Here is a 16,677-nt window from a genome sequence, read left to right as displayed (position 1 = left end):
AGTCACCCTTGACTTCGCCATTTCTACCCCCACCTCCAACCAGTGCGACCCAGTCAAGGCCAAGGTATGGGGTGAAAGTCTTGAAAGTAAACTGCGTTGGGATATTGAGAAGGGTCTCTATGAGGCCCCATACGGTTTCTAGGTCATCAGTCACACCTGCCCACCCTTCCCCGGCATTCCAGGACAGGGGACCCATGACTCTGTGTTGTATTCCCACTTGAACAGACCAGATCTGTTCTTGCCATTGGTGTTTATGATTTTGGGGGTGGCTGCTCCCTCTGACACAGCCTCTGAGATGTGGGGTTGCAATTGCCATAAGGATCAGAAACTTCTGTCCTTACAGTTATGGGTAGATCAGTCCTTGGCTGCTGGCTGCTGGTGGGTCTGGGGGCCGGGAGGGGAATGAGCTGCTGAAGAAACCCTCCAATTCTGAATTTATTCAGAATTACCAGGGGCCTCTATTTGGAGGGCCACCTGCTGACTCTGACTCCAGAGTGTTTAATTTTGCCAGCCCGTGTTTTAATCTCTCTCTCTTTCCCTTAATGAAACTTCAGCCACATGTTTGCTTCCTCTGTATGTGCTGCAAAGCATTTGCATTTTGCTGTTCTTGGGATAAAGCAAGAATCACTTTTGCTGTTGTATCAAATCTGATGCTAGAAAAGTCCTCTGGAAGCTACCATAACGCCTTATCCCTCTAGGTTTTCTATACAGTGGGGAGTTTTGCTGAAACATTATTGTCTCTGCAGGAGAAGCAGAGTAAAGGTCCTGAAGGGAAATCTCAGTAATGTGTGTGCTGTGCTCTTTTTGCACAGGGCAAGCAGAGGTTCCCGACCCGAATGACCCTTTGGGACAACTGGATGGACACGACAGCCCTATTCCAACTCTAAAAGGTAAATTTTGAAGTGCTCTTTGAATGCAAGGGTTCGAAAGTGTTTTCATAGTACCATGTAGAGGGGCTCACAGTGCCATTCTACTCAAGGCCTGGCCGGATGAAATGGATGGTCAGGGTCCCCTGTGGCCCAGTGCTGCCCCATGGCTGGGTGTGAAGTCGAATCCAGCCTCTGTATCCCAACACTGAATCAAATCTCGGAGACAGAGTTTTGGGTGAAGTAGAAAAGAATACATTTATTGCTTTGCCAGGCAGAGGGGGGTCACAGCAGGCTAATGCCCTCAAAACTGTGTGTCCCAACCTGGAGGGGGTAGTGAGGAGTTTTATATAATGGTTCAAAGAGGGCGTGATCAGCTTGTGGACATTCTTCTGACTGGTTGGTGGTGAGGTAAGTGGGAGTCAGCATCATCAACCTTCTGGTTCTAACTGGTCTGGAGTCTACATGCTTGTGAGCAGCATACCTTTCACTTCTCTCACCAGGTGGGGGTTTCAGTTTCTGCAAAACAGCTCAAAGATATTGTTATGTGTATCCCTTGAGGGGGAACCAGGACCCTGCCCCAAGGCTGCACTATTGTTTCTTGACTGTTCCTCCCTTGTCTCCACATCCTCTCCCTTCCCTGATTAGCAACTGTTGGAACTGCCCATTGGAACTCAGGGAAGGGCATGGAGGCTGAATGAAGCCTATTTCCTGTAATCAAGAAATGGGGGGCACAGGCTTTTGTGCCCAGGAACCCCACAGGGTCCTGCTTAGTATCCGTGCAGTGGTCTGCCTCCCTCCACATCTGTGTCTCTTGACACAGTTGTGAGGGTGCTGAGGGCTGGTTGGAGCTAGTCAGAAGCCTGTGGGTGGGTGGGAGATAGAGGGCAGGGGTAGACAGATCGCCTCTGGAGGGAGGAAGGGGCTTTGGGGATGTTTCGTGGGCCTGAGTGGAGCCTTAAGAGCCGGACTCCTGGCTTGACCACGAAGTCTCCTGAGGACAAGTGGCCGTCTTCTGGGCTTATTGTCGAGGTGTAATTGTCCAGACTAAGGGGCATCTCAGGGTGGGCAGGTGGCCCTCCTGCAAAGGATCACCAAAGACCATGTTCTTTGTCTTGTTGCTCCGGGCTTTCCCAGAGGTCACTGTAAGGGTTACTGTTCACTTGGCACTCTTTGTTGGCATCTTAGATTTGTAGAGTCGATAGACCCCATTTCCTGTGATGCAGCCCAGTCACTTGAAGAAGTGACGATTTTCCTTCTTTATCCGCTGTCACCATATTGCCTTAGATTATTGCGTCAGTCAGCTTGAGCTGCCACAACAAAACACCACAGACTGGATGGCTTAATCAACAGATATTTATTCCTCACAGTCCCGGAGGCTGGAAGTCTGAGATCAAGGTGCTGGCATGGCCAGGTCCTAGTGAGGGCACTCTTCCTGGTTTGTAGGCAGTGCAATCTTGCTGTGTCCTCACAGGGAGAGAGAGAGCGGGCTCTGGTTTCTTCCTGTCTTATAAAGATTCGGATCCCTTCCTGGGGGCCCCACCCTCATGACCTCATTTTAACCCTAATTACTTCCCAATGGCCTCTCCTTCAAATACTGTGACACACATGGGGTTAGGGCTTCAACATGTGAATATGGGGGGGACACAGTTCAGTGTATAACAATTAACGATTAAAACAACCACTTCATTTCTGTTTAATTTATTTTTTTAAGCATTATTCGGAACCCAGAAATCCATATTAGTTTCTCAGCCCCTTGCACATTGAAGGTCCCTGTGTTCCCTCAGGAATGTGTTCACCTCCACGTGTCCAAGGCTGGGTCTCCTGGGGATTGAGCAGCAATGACTCAAGTCCACCAGTCTCAGCCGAGTTGACCAGATGTCCCTCTGTGTCCTGAAAGGGCCTCTTGGGGTCACACAGGGAGCTGCTCCCTTCTGGCCTCGGAACAGTCGTTTAAATCAAAAGAAATAGAGTCACAGATGTAGAAAACAAATGTATGGTTACCAGGGGCGAAAGGGGGTGGGAGGGATAAATTGGGAGATTGGGATTGACATATACACACTACTATATATAAAATAGGTAACTAATAAGGACCCATTTTATAGCACAGGGAACTCTACTCAATACTCTGTAATGACCTACATGGGAATAGAATCTAAAAATGAGTGGATATATGTATATGTGTAACTGATTTACTTTGCTGTACACCTGAACTAACACAACACTGTAAATCAACTATACTCCAATTAAAAAAAAAAAGAGTGTGTGGATCTGCATGCTGTTCGTAGCACCTGGTGTCTGGAGGCTCCTTGACAGGGATTTTCCTCTTTAGTATGTTATGCAGTAAATACACAAGTTAGTTTCCTCAGTCGACCGCCTCCTACAGTCCTACTTTGGTCGGTGTGATCTTGCTTGTTAGGGGAGAGCCTCTACTGGGACAAGGATGTGTTCCCCAGGCAGACAAGACCTGGTCTCTGGAAGCTTGTGTACAATGCTGGGCCTCAGGAGAGGTTTCTTAGGAAGAAAGATACTTTTTGATGGTTAGATTCTGAAATCACTTCTCACAAGTGTGACTGAGCTCAAAATCGAGACAGCCCACACAGATTTCCTGACTGCTCCGTACCAGGTACTGTGTGAGGCTGGGCACAACTGGTGATCAAAACAAGTGTGTCTCTGCCTCTCAGAGTTTACTGGACTGGGGAATTGGCATCGTAAGGGAAAACTGTTAAGTTATAAAACTAGGAGTTGTGAGGAGTAGTCTGAAGGAAGAAATGAGGGTGTGGTGAACTGGAAGGAAAGGAAAGGATGTCTTGGTTTAAGGAAAGGATGTTGTGCTGAGGTCTGAACATCTGACATTCGCTAAAAGAAGGTGCGGGGAGGGTGTGTCTGGGGCCAAGGCAGAAGCCTGTGAAAAGACCTTGAGGCCAAGAGGACTCGGTGTCCTGGGGCAGCTGGGAGAAGGTGGGGGCTTATGGGCTGGGGGAGCTGAGGTTGGAGAGGTTTTTGGGTCCAGTACCATGGCCATCAGCCATGTGTGGGTCTTTAAATTTAAGTCAATTAAAATTACATAAAATTGACTCCAGTTCCTTGGTCTTACTAGCTATATTTCAAGTGTTCAGGGGCCACCTGTGGCTAGAAGCCACCATGATATGGGCAGTACAGATCTAGAGCATTCCATTATCAAAGAAAGTTCTGTTGGGCAGCCCTAGGAGAGCATGCACAGCTGTTTAGATGGCAGGAGAAAGCTCTATTTCATTGTAAGAGACGCCCTTCATTCTGGAAAGCCTGGGACGTGGTGTAACCTGATTTACTGTCTGTGAAGATCTCCCTGGCAGCTCTGGAGGATGATGGAGGGGAAGTAGAGGGGCATTAGGAGGAAGGTGTGGCTAAATAAGTGGACGAGCCACAGTAACAGCCTAAAATCCAACCTGCAGTCATTCCGTGGACGCTAATATTCCCTCGGGAAAACGTGCTCTGGGGCTGTGTTTAGATGTGCAGACCTCTCCCTCCAGGCAGAGCGGGGCCTCCTTGTGGGCATGGGCTGGGGTGTGCAGGGGCCGGGAAGGAGTGCTGCACTGGCCACTGCTGTTCTTCAAGCCGAGTGTTCACAGCTGCCCTAAAGGAGGCAGAAGCAGCCGCTGGACTCCTGGTCCACTTGGTTGGAAGATGCATTTGCTAATCGAGGTGCTGAATGACCATGGGCTGAACGGTCATAGAAACTTTATTGCCAACTAGCCGTAAGTTCCAAACATCAATTAGTCAGCTTCAGTGGCTTGGGTGGGATTCCTTGACCTCCTTTTTGGTATTCGAGCAACTTCTCCAGCCTAGAACAGGACGCTTTCTAACGTCCTCTGCTTCGTTGGGATTGGGTTGCCTCTCGATTTTGTTAACCCACTTGTGATTGTGTTACCACTGTGTGCACATCAGTGTGTGTGCAGGGCTGAGGGGAGTTTCAGTTAGAGTTTGGAAGCTTCTCCAGGGCACAGAAATACCAATTGCAGAAGTTAACTTGTCAAGCGGGTGTACGTGTGTGTGTACACGTGTCTGTGAGCATGTGTGCACGCTTGTAAAAAGGCAATAAAAAAGGATGCAGAGGACCACAGCAAGCTGGGCCCCTTTTCTGTAGTGGCAGCACCGGATAGTGAAGCATGGTGAGGGCAGCGGTCCGTGCTTGGCTTGGCCAGAAGACAGGCCTGGACTGAGTGGCGCTCCACCATCCTGTTGGGGTCCGGGCACTGCTCTCGGCCACATCTCACCCCCAGCCGTTGGAGGGATGGAAGGGGTATAGCGCTCACCCAGAAAGCAGTGGCTGGATACTGAGGCCATTTGTCATTATCACAGTTATGATTTTCAGTGTGTCCATCAGTTTCTAAGCATCGAGACCACAACAGCCCCTCAGGGACAGGAGCCTGGTGAATGGCCCCCCAGGGAGACCCAGGGGCCTCAGTTATTCCCTTGCAACACAATTCTCTAGTCCTGTCGTGCGATTTTACTTCCTTATGGGTTATGGCTCTTGCACAAACGAGGACTCCATCCACTCTTCCTTTCTGATCCCCCGACCTCCTTCTTGCACCCTCAGTGACTGAAGGAACTGGCCTGGCAATGCCAAATTTATTATTCCGCGCATTTTTTTGTTTAAAGAGCTTCAGGGAGCATTACTACTTGGCCACGTTTGGCTTAAATCATATATAAAAAAATAATAATAGCCGAATGGACTGTATGAGCCATTTCTTTAACCCAGTTACCATTTATGATGCCCACGCATCTGTAAAATTGCAGGCAGGTGGAAACGGCCAGCGGGCCAGTCTGTCACCAAGCAGAACAGGATCTGAGAATTAGTTACAAGCGTAAAAAGTATTTGAGTTCAAATGCACTGGGCCAAGATTGAGCACTTAACATATAATTGGTGGTTGGTATTCAGAGAGAGAGAGAGAGATCCCAGAGTCTAGAAGGAAAAAATGAATACAAAAGACACTGTGATTTACAGCTGAAACGTTTGCCTGAAATTTCTGTATTCCAAAGTACTGTCACTGTTAGGACTGAAGGCTTACGACTCCGGTTATAGCGATATTTAACAGGAGTTTTATATTCTTTGCTATATTAGACACACTATTTATTATTATATACTTACAAAAGTGTGCATTTGGCCTAGAAACCATTTGCTCTTTTGTTCCAAGGCTGTATTTTAAATGCATATGTAACACATCTCTGGTTTTGTAAAATCAGTACTTTGGAATGTGTGTGGGAAGTGGATCATTTCTGAGAGCCCGGACAGGTGGTACTCATCTTGTTCGTCCTGCAACCTCCAAAAATAGACTCGCTTGCTTGTGTCTCCTGTCTTAGGAGGAGGACTACTCATCATCCCCACTGAAACTAGAAGGGGAATTCCTGACTCTCCCCACTTGAGGATGTGTTGCAATGAGAGGTGATCTGTAGGGCATTCTAAATCACAGCGCCGGAGTCGATGTCTTACTCACCAGGCTGCCCCCTGCTCTTTGTGACACGCTGTGCAGCAGTGCTGAACTAAAATTTCCTGGGACAGAGAAAAAAAAGCCATCAACAGAGTTCACCATGTTGGCATGAAGACGATGCCTGATGTCTGTTTACTGGGTGCCTGGTTCCCGATTCACATAGGACACAAGGATTGATTAGCATATATGTTGGGTGCATTTCTGTTTTATTCTGGAACTCTTGATGTGTGTGTGAATGTGTGTGTCAGTGTTTCCTGCAGTTTACTAGAGAGTGAGGGTCTCCATGGCTGACGGGGGTAAACTTGAAAACAGCACCCTGCTTGCAGACACAGTTAGCATTAAGTCTGTGGCTGGAAACTTGGCACCTCCCCTCTGGGTGTCCCCTGGCTGGTCATGGAAACCTGGGGCTCCCCCAGACAGTGAGCGGAGGGCCTAAAATGTTGCCCCACTTCCTCTGGACAGATGTAACATGGGTTTCCAGGCTCTGATCCCTGGCCACTCTCGAGGTGAAGGCTGCTCGTTGAGCTCCCCTGACCCTCCTGCCGGCTGTGAATTTGCAGAGCCCATTGGGCTGCCCGGGATCTGGACAAACTCAGCCATGTTGGGAGAAAGCCTCAACCTACAGATGAGAGATTTCGAAATGTACACAGTCATGTTGTCCGGGGCGGATTGGGTGGCACGGGAGCTCGTACACGTGCACAGGAGCCCACTCTGGGGAGGGCGGGGACACAGCCTGCTTCCAGGAGCATGAGGCCAGTCTCTGCCTCCAAGCCTTCCTTTCTGCTTCTCCTTCTCATGTCCTCCACTCACTCTCCCAGGGTAGCTGCTGGAGACCTGCACGTCAGCTGGGATGTAGTCACGGCAACTGGTGGCCATTGTCTGGCCGGACCATCCATTGTTGTCCCTATTGAAGGTGACAGAGAGGCAGTCATTCTTCTTCAGCCCACTGAGTTTGAACACCAAACTGCAGGGAGCTTGCTCATGTGTGCTTGTCTAACGTCTGTCTCAGGTGTGTGCGTCTGTGTGTGTGTGTGTGTGTGTGTGTGTTTCTCTCCCTATGACCCACCCCTGATATGCACCAAGTCCTATGTACTCCCAGCCACCTGGTTTTTGTGTGTGCTTCTCTCTCTCTGAGCCTGCCGGTGCCTGCATCTGGTTTTCTGGGTCTGGGTCTGTCTTCCTATGCCTGAACCCTCCAAGTGTGTTTGTGTGTGTGTGTGTGAATGTATCTGTGTCCCTGTCCCTTTGAAAGGATGTGGGTGTCACCCTGTTTGTCAAATGGTCTCCTTCCTTCTCCCTCTCTTCTGCTTTTATTCCTCAATCCCTCGAGCCCCCTGCAGTATTTTCCAAGGGCTGTCATAACAAAGGACCACAAACTAGGTTCCTTAAGCAACAGAAATTTATTCTCACAGTTGTGGAGGCCAGAAGTCCAAAATGAAGGTGTTGGCAGGGTTAGCGCTTTCTGGAGGCTCTGAGGGAGGAACCGTCCATGTCTCTTAGCTTCTGGCACTGCCTGCAGTCCATGCAATTCCTGGGTTTGGGGCCGCATTACTCCAATCTCTGCCTCTGTTTTCACGTGATCTTCTCTGTGTCTGTATCCAAATGTCCCTCTTTAAAGGACACCAGCCTTTGGATTAGGGCCCACCCATATGTCCTCATCTCAGTTTGATTACATCTGCGATGACTCAATTTCCAGGTAAGGTCACATTCACAGGTTCCAGCACCACTATCTCACTGGGGGACACAGTTCAACCCACAGCACCCTGTTCTCCACCAAACACTGTTACTTACTTTTCTCTGTCTCTCAGGTCCTTTAATTTCATTTCCCCCTGTTTTTCTCATTTTCTCTGATTTCCATCCTTTCTAGTCTCACAGCCTCCTCTGACCCTGTTGCTCCCCCTGGTAAGCTCCCCTCCTCCAACTCTTTCTGCTGCTGGTTCCGTGCAGACCGCTAGACAGCTCAGCGGGAAGGTCTGAGCCCCTGCCACTGCCCCCGACGGATTTATTGGCCTGTAAATACTTCCTTCTGGGAAGAGCAGCTTTGTCCTCTGCGCCGGCTCTCAGGGTCCCCTCATCACCTGCCCTTCTAGGCAGGTTGTTTTATTTCCCACCAATCAAAGCCCTGTGACCTCATGACCCTAGTACACGTGGCTCTCCTTATCTCCTCCCAGGCTAGTCAGTGTGATCTGGTAAACAAGCAGATCCTCAAACACCTTAGTCATTTGACCAAGTTGGTGAATATGTGGACGGTCAGTTGGTGTAAAAAAAAAAAAATCGTTAATCATTGATCTGACTGTGAGGTCAGGAGTGGTGTCCACTGGAAACAGGTTCTTTGTTACCTCTGCCTTTAGTATGTTTTCATGCTTGGACTAAGCTCCACTGTGTAGAGTTTAGGGGCAAGCAGAGAGCTGGCCTGGGCATCAGGGAGATGGAATGCATTAGCATCAGTTGTTGAAGTGACCCTGCTGTGAGGAAGGGGAACCTCCCTTGCATAATCAAAAGGGAAGACTTCTGTTCTCCTCTCTTAACGCTGTGGCGGGCTGACCGGATCCAAGGTAGCAGAATTTGCGGTCGCCTATGCCTAGCTCCTCCTGGCCTGTTCAGTTGCGTCTGGAGAGGTTTGGGGCAACTCTAACGGAAGACTTTGTGAGCTAGAGGAGAACTTAGCAATGGCCAGTACAAATGCCATATTTCACACGGAAAGGAAATGAAGCTGAGAGGTGAAAAACTGGCTGGTAATTGAACACCAAGGGAGAAAGCAATATTGTGCTTAGTCTTCATAGAATTTTCTTTCTACTTTCATTTCGGCCTCCAGAGAATGAATGATGGTTGTAATGGTGGACCAAACTAACTTGGCCTCCCTCAGACTTAAATTACATACAAGTGCTCAATAAAATATTCGTAAAAGATGTAAATGCTTAGATGAACTTGCAAGAGAGATGGAGAAATGCCCAGGAGCCAGGAATAGGAAGGAAACAAAATTGTGATAGCCCTGGACTGCCAAGGCAGGAACCACCCAGGTGGTTCCACTTTGTTTATAGCCATGGAGAACGGCACAGTTTTCCTGGGAAAAAGTTTAACTGAGACAAAGAGTTGGACTCTGCAGGTGTTGTGCAACCGTTATGACATGAGCTTTCCAATGGTGAGCTCTTCAGCAGTGTCACCTTGTGGCCACGGGGCAGATGGGGATGCATCCATGGGCTTCAGAGTAGAACGAGCACCAATAAGACGAGGACACTTTGGCAAAAGATGGTGCAGGCAAAGGGTAGCTACAGACAAATCAATCTTCAGTGTTTTGATGCTGGAATAGCTTTCCCTAGAGAGGATACCCAGAAGTAGAAAATCCTGATTTTGAGATTACATGAAATAACTAAACATGCTAAAGTTACTGATTTCCCTGGAATTGGATGTATTACATTTCCTTCAATCAGGAGAAATAAGGGGTTGAGAAAAAAAATCAAGTTTGGTTTTAGAAAAATGAAGGAATTTACATTTTTTATGCCTTAATATAAGGCCTATGAAATATCACCCCTGCTGTAGAAACTATTCTGCTAGGCTTAGTTACATCAGAAGCCTTGGGTTTCAATATCATGCCAGAAGGCAACCCATGAGGCAGAGATCAGAGATGTTGTAGATTAGGCACCGTGGCTAAGTCCTAGGAGACCTAAGGAAACAGGGGGGAGTTTCCATTCATTAGCCCAGGAGGGTGAGAAGAGGGCTTGCCTGAAGCCTGGTTCGAGGTGGGAAACACAGAAGGCTTTCCCATGAGAAATCAGACTTGGATCCACACATCAGGAAACCACATTTACATTTACCAGAATGTTGTGGGGGAACCCTGAGCCCAAGAATCAACGTGAACATTTGACACTGCCTGTTACAGGAACCCAGTCCTAAAGGGATGCCCACAGAAGAACCAGCCCTGCAGGGGAAAATTACAAAGTACACTCAGAGAGGCCCAGGATGAGTGATGAGCTAGTAAACAATGAAGCCAGAAGGATTAAAGATAAAGGAAGAAAAAGCAGTGGTGGGTTTGAAAAGGAACCAAAGAGACCTTCTAGAAATGAAAAATGTAGTAGACGAAATGAGAAAACTTGATGGACAGTAGACTGTGCTTAGCTAAAGATTCTAAAAGGACAGGAAATATAAAAGTAGGTGAATAGTTTGGAGGAATCACATAAAGAAATTCAGCATATATCAAGAAGGAGATTTCAAAGGAGACATAAAGGGGAAGGGAGAAACGATATTTCATGCGATACTGGTAGAGAATTTCACAGAATTGATGGAAGGCATGATGTTGGAAATGGCACGGAGGCCCGTTGAGGCTAAAATAAAACTAAATTCACAGCTAGTGACACTTCGAAACGGCAAAGACAAGGGGAAATATGAAAAGTAGCCGAAGAGGGGAAAGGTCAGATTACCCACAAAGGAACAGCAGAACTTGTAACAAAACCACAAAAGACAGAGGACAGTACTGTAATTGTCAGTCTAGAATTCTGTACCCAGCTAAGCTATTATTCAAGTGTGAAAGTAACAGGTAATTTTCGACCAAGAGTAAGAGTGTTTATAACCTCAGTCCTTTACCCAAAGAGCGGATGAGAATCAGGAAGAGCTCGGTTGAACCAGGAGGAAGGAGTGAGATGCAGGCAGACTTGGCAAGGAAAGAACTTGGTAACCAGGTTGGCAAATCTAAAGAAATACTGTTAGTAAAAATCAGCAGTAATAATGACCCCGGGGGATGTACAAATGGAGTGTAACTAAACACTGGGAAGCAATGACTCAAAGCTCTGGTGTCTGGGGGGTGATTGTAGCTCACAGCATTTCAAGGTGCTTGTATTTGGTTGTATTGGGGAGACTTTGTCAAATTAGGTATGCCTATAAAAAGTAGTAAAGCTAGCCACTTAAGCCTAACTTTCAAACAAGTAATGGGAGAATAAAGAAAAAAAATGAGTAGAAAATAGGAAGAGAGAATTAAGAAGCAAAATTAACACTTTAAAAATAAACCCATCAGTTAAGAAACTCATAAGGTTAACACATACAGACTTATAAATTAACATGTTAAATTATACGTTGTTTACAAGATTCATGTCTAGTATATAAACATAAAAATCATTAAAAAAATAAAAATACAGAGTAGGACTACATTAACCAAAAGTACTCTGAAATAGGTACATTGCCATCAAACTAAATGGTGTTTTAGACACAGAAGCCTTACATAGTGATGTAAAGACTAGACGATATAATAAACTGGGAGTTTATTGCACCCAGCAACATAGTTTCCAATGTATAAGCAAAACCTCAGAGAATTATTAATGGCTATTTGCCATATACAGTATCAAATTAACACATATCTCATTGAAGCTAATAGATAAGTATAAGTATTAAAAATTTGAGCAACAAATTGACAAGCTTAATCTATTGGGCATATATAAACACCTGCATTGAGCAATTAGGGAAAACACATTCTTACCAATCAAATGTGGGACATTTTAGGAATTGACTCTGCACTAGGCTGTAAAGCAAATCTCTCTTTTTTTTTTTCATGTTTCATTTTCTGTTTATTCCTTGAAATCGTGGTGTTTGTGCAAGCAAATCTCAGTGGTATCAAAGAATTATCATCACACAGACTATGTTTTGTGACAACAGTGCAATTAAAGCACACCTTTAATAACTCAACCAAGAAAAATTATAAATTACAAGATAACTGGGGTCTGACCAACCACATGGAGATTAAATAAAATAATTTATTTGGTGGCTAAATAAGAACTTGAAAAATTCATATTTAATGCATACATTAGAAAAGGAAAAAGATAGAAAATTTATTAGGAGAAGTTAGGAGTATAAAGATTTGAATAGACAGCTACAGAAGGAGAGCCTCAAGGACTGGTAAACCTTCCTAAAGACTCTTGAGCTCATGAGGAATCCTTAAGATACAACCTAAAACAACAGCACTGTTTCATGTCCAAAATATTGGCAAACATTTGAAAGCCCCCAAACACCAAATGCTGGCAAAGTTGTAGGAGAAATACTTTAACTCAGGCACTTTTGAGACCTAGATCAATGAAAGATTTCAAGGCCCTATGACTTATCACTAATGCATCCAGGTGGATACATGTACAAGTTGAGGTGTATAAAGATGGTCATTAAACACTGTTTGTATTAGCAAAAATGTGGAAACGATTTACTGCTCCAGAATTGGGAAATGGATAAAGAAATTGTGGTTTGTTTGTACAGTAGAATATTATACAGTAATTAAAATAAATGAACTACATCAACATAGGTAAATCCCAAGCTGACTCTGAGTGGAAAAAAGCAACTAGCAAAGATGATCTTTCAGAGAAAATTCTAAAAATATAAAATAATACAAATATGAATTGGAATAGTGTAGTTCTCTGGAGAGGAAAGGACAAATAGGGAAGGGTGTGCTTTAGTTACATTCCAGAATGTCTTATTTTTTAAGTGTTGTAAGTCAAATATGGTAAAATATTTGCGTAAAATCTTGATGTTGTGTACGTGGGTACTACTATGTTAATATCTGTATTTTTCTCTGCAATATTTCAGTATTAAAAATTGTTAGCTCAGGGCTTCCCTGGTGGCACAGTGGTTGAGAGTCCGCCTGCCATTGCAGGGGATGCAGGTTTATGCCCCGGTCTGGGAAGATCCCACATGCCGTGGAGCGACTGGGCCCGTGAGCCATGGCCGCTGAGCCTGTGCGTCCGGAGCCTGTGCTCCTCTCCAAATTGTTAACTCAAAAATAATTAATATTGAAGAGAAGGCAAGAGGAGATAGGAGCAGTATGAACTTTGGAAGCAAAAAGGCTATATTATTGTTATTTGAAGAAAATCTACATAGAAAATCTAAGACAACTCAGAAACTCTTATAACTAAGGTAGTTCAGTAAAGTGGCAAGATAAAAGAAAAATATACATAAGGGACAGAATAATGGCCTCCCAAAGATGTCCACGTCCTAAGTCCTGGAACTCAGAGCATGTCACCTTTCACGGAACAGGGACTTGGCAGGTGGGACTAAGTTCAGGATTTTGAGATGGGAAATGATCCTGGATGATCCAGGTGGGCCAATGTAATTACAGAGGTCCTTATAAGAGAGGGACAGGAGGGTCAGTCACTCAACAGAGATGTGATGATGGAAACAGAAGTTGGAGTGATACAAGGAAGGCACCATGGGCCAGGGCATGCAGGTGGCCTCCAGAAGCCAGGAAAGACAAGGAGAAAGACTCTCCCAGAGCCTCCAGAAGGAATACAGCCCTGCTGACACATTGATTTTCGGACCTCCGACCTGCAGAACTGTATGTTAGTAAATTTGTGTTGTCTCATGCTGTTTGTGCTAACATGTTACAGCAACAACAGGAAATTAGTACGACACGTAGAAATATAATAGTTTTCCTATAATAAATGCAGTTCTCTCTCCATCATCCTATCCCAGTTTTTAAATGGAACTTATCAGAATGGAAGAGAAATAGCCGTGGAATTGAGAAACTCGCCCCTCCGTCAAAGTAACGTTTGTTATTCTTGATGTCAAAATGTATTTCAGTCATCATAATTTAACGCATGTGACTTTGACATAGCAACAGGCCAAGATCAGTGGGGTGGGGGGCAAGGTTAGAAATGAATAGAGGCAGCTGGGAATACCCTCTGTGGAGGTGACTTTCTGGCAGAGAATTGACTTATGAGAAATAGAAAAGATCAGAGGACTAGGGGTTCTTGGCTGACTGCACCATGAGGGATCAGTTGGGTGTGTTTTAGGAAGAACAAGGGACCCCCCCTCCCTTCCAGTGGGGGAGAATGGGGAAAGGGAAAGAATATTCCAGAAGCCTTGATACCATGGGTATAAATTAGCTTTTCTTCATTATCTGTCTTTCTGATTTCTTCCTGAAGGCTCACTTTTACTCACCTGCCTAGGGAGGGAGCTATGAATGTATGAAGTTACCATGTTATCAACCCATAGTTTTGGTCTCTCTGAGCTTCCTGCAGAGCATGAAGGAGGCTGATTCAAGACCTAAGTCAGGACATGGGTGCCGTCTGCGGACATCCTGCCCTTTTGTCCATTCCCAGCTGGACAGGCCTCCTATATGCCATTGCACTCAGAACCTCCCCAGGTATTCTTTCCAGTCCTACCGTGCCCTCCAGCGATGCTTCTCAGTGTTGTTTCGGGTTTGCTCTAAGTTCATTCTTGGATGGGTTTCGTTCACTGGAATTGTTGCTTTTCTTTCTCCTCAGCGCTTCAGAGCAGGGACTCTTAGCTCGGGCTGCACACTTAAGAGTTTTGACAAATTGCGCAGCTGGATGTATATTATAAGCTTCCAGGTGACCCCAATGTGAAGACACTGTTGAACCCCACTGGTTTAGACGGTGTAGGATCGAGAAGAGTTGGCAAGAACTCCCCATGTGGACTAGATCACTTCACTAGATTCTCCTTTGTTTTTTGTAGACTGAGGAAGGTGTGGCTTCAGGAGTGAGTGTTCATCTTGTTGAGAGTGAAGGGAATCTGGATAAATTGGGGAGGAGATCAGTGGAAGGCTTACCCCGGGATCTGAGCAAAACTGAGGGTGGTTGCCAGCACTCTGGGAAAGATGTTTTCAAGAGAGTGGTCCCCCTCCCCTTTGCCTGACACCTCCACCTCCCCTCTACCTGCTTGTCCGTGATTTGTTCACCTGGTCTTACCTTGCCCATCCCTCCTCAGCAGGCATTTCCTGACCCCAGGACTACACTTGTAATGCTGTGCAACCATCACTGCTCTCTAGTTCCAGACATTTTCATTACCCCAAAGTGAGACCCCGTACCCATTAAGAGTCACTCCCTTATTTCCCTTCCCCCAACCTCTGGCAACCACTAATCTGTTTTCTGTCTCTGGATTTACCTATTCTGTACATTTCACATAAACAGGTACAGCCAAGAGTGCTTTAAAATTTAAGTCAACTGTGTAAGGTGCTTGATTCCAGCACCTGTGGATTTCTTTAGTCCTTGTTAGCTAGTGTTGATAACGCATCGGAAAGGGAAATACCAGCACCACCTCTGGATTAAGCCTAATAGATGGTTTCACAGCGCCCTACCCGGTGGGACAAGGTTAACATCAGGGCTGTCTGTGCCCACATGGCGCGCAGACCAGGCACGAGCCCATCTGCCCTATTCTGCATTTCTCAGAAAGGAGCCTTCCTGAGGGACACGGAAAGACTAAGTCTAAACCGCTGTCAATTCGTCAGTCAGGGGTGTAGGAGAAGCTGTTGGTGGGAACAGCGAAGAAGAACTCCACGTTTCCGTACCCATTCGATGTAAAAAAGATATTCTTGAAAAGAAGTAGACACTAAGGGTCTATATTTAGAGTAACTGGACAGTCCTGGACTCTCCCCAGGTTTCCTTCTAAGTTGTACAAAAGGAGCTGTCTCCTTAACTTTCTCCTGTGCTTCCCTCCCCTTCTTCCCTTTCTTCCCTTTCTAGACAAATGTTTCCATGTTGAAGAAGATCCTTCTATATCTTTCAAGATTTTTAGCCGATCGATGGCGACGTCCCAAGTTGATGTGTGCAAATGGAGGAAGGCGGTAGCAGGACTACTCTCAAGCCAGTCCCCCAAATGGATGAGATAAGAGCCAGCAGCGACCACCCTGTCTCGGCCCTCAGAACCCCTGGGCCTGCTCCTTTTAGGTTTTTGCTAGTCAGCTTGGAGACACAGATCCTTACACTCTGCCTTTACACGAAGCCATTACCTGTGTCTCCCAGGAAGCCATGGTTTGTCAAAGGCCTTTGGAAAAACTGTCATCAGGGTAGAGATGAGAATTATAATTAAACTTATGCCAGGAAGAAGAGATCATGGTGATGTAATCTGTCATTTGCTATTTTAAATTATAATTTGATGACTATTTTATATGCCCTACTGTGCATTTTAGTGTTACGAGACCTTAATGAAGCATTTGAATCTTAAGCAACTTGTAAGTGCTTGGGCTCTGGCCAGAACATAGTGAAACAATGTGTTCGCTGTAATCTGGGCAGCCCGGATTATACCAAGTAACTGCTTCAGAATGTCAAATCAGGTCTCATTTTGTTTTCAAAGATGCTGGGTCTAGTGCAGGAGCGTCAGGAATGCAGGTCTCTCCAAGTTGAGCTTGTGCTGTTAATGAACAGCCCTGACATCCAAGATATCACCCTACTTGATTCAGCCTCTTTTCAAGGTGTTTGTCATCGACATTTTAGTTACCTCCCAGCTCTGTGTCATCAGTAAGAATTCTCTTCCTCAACTTGAGTGCACTGAGAAAGGGGTTGGCTAGCAGAGAATCAAGGTAGAACCTAATGATGTTGTTAATAATATTCATAAATAGTAATCAGTACTAC

General features: G+C 45.8%; 1 protein-coding gene across 2 annotated transcripts in view; it reads left to right on the top strand.

Annotated features, from left to right (window-relative positions):
* The window catches only part of ROR2 (receptor tyrosine kinase like orphan receptor 2), a 213,508-nt gene that overhangs the window by 164,910 nt on the left and 31,921 nt on the right, over positions 1-16,677 (top strand). For both annotated transcript variants that reach the window (XR_004034352.2, XM_030832540.2), the window contains exon 2: positions 813-890. Coding sequence is in view for 1 of the 2 variants with exons in the window: in XM_030832540.2 (XP_030688400.1) it covers positions 813-890 (78 nt within the window). In the remaining variant the exon portion in view is untranslated. The remainder of the gene's footprint in view (positions 1-812; positions 891-16,677) is intronic.

The sequence above is a fragment of the Globicephala melas genome, chromosome 6 (assembly GCF_963455315.2).
Source record: "Globicephala melas chromosome 6, mGloMel1.2, whole genome shotgun sequence".
Lineage (NCBI taxonomy): Eukaryota > Metazoa > Chordata > Mammalia > Artiodactyla > Delphinidae > Globicephala > Globicephala melas.
This window is presented reverse-complemented; position numbering and strand designations above follow the sequence as displayed.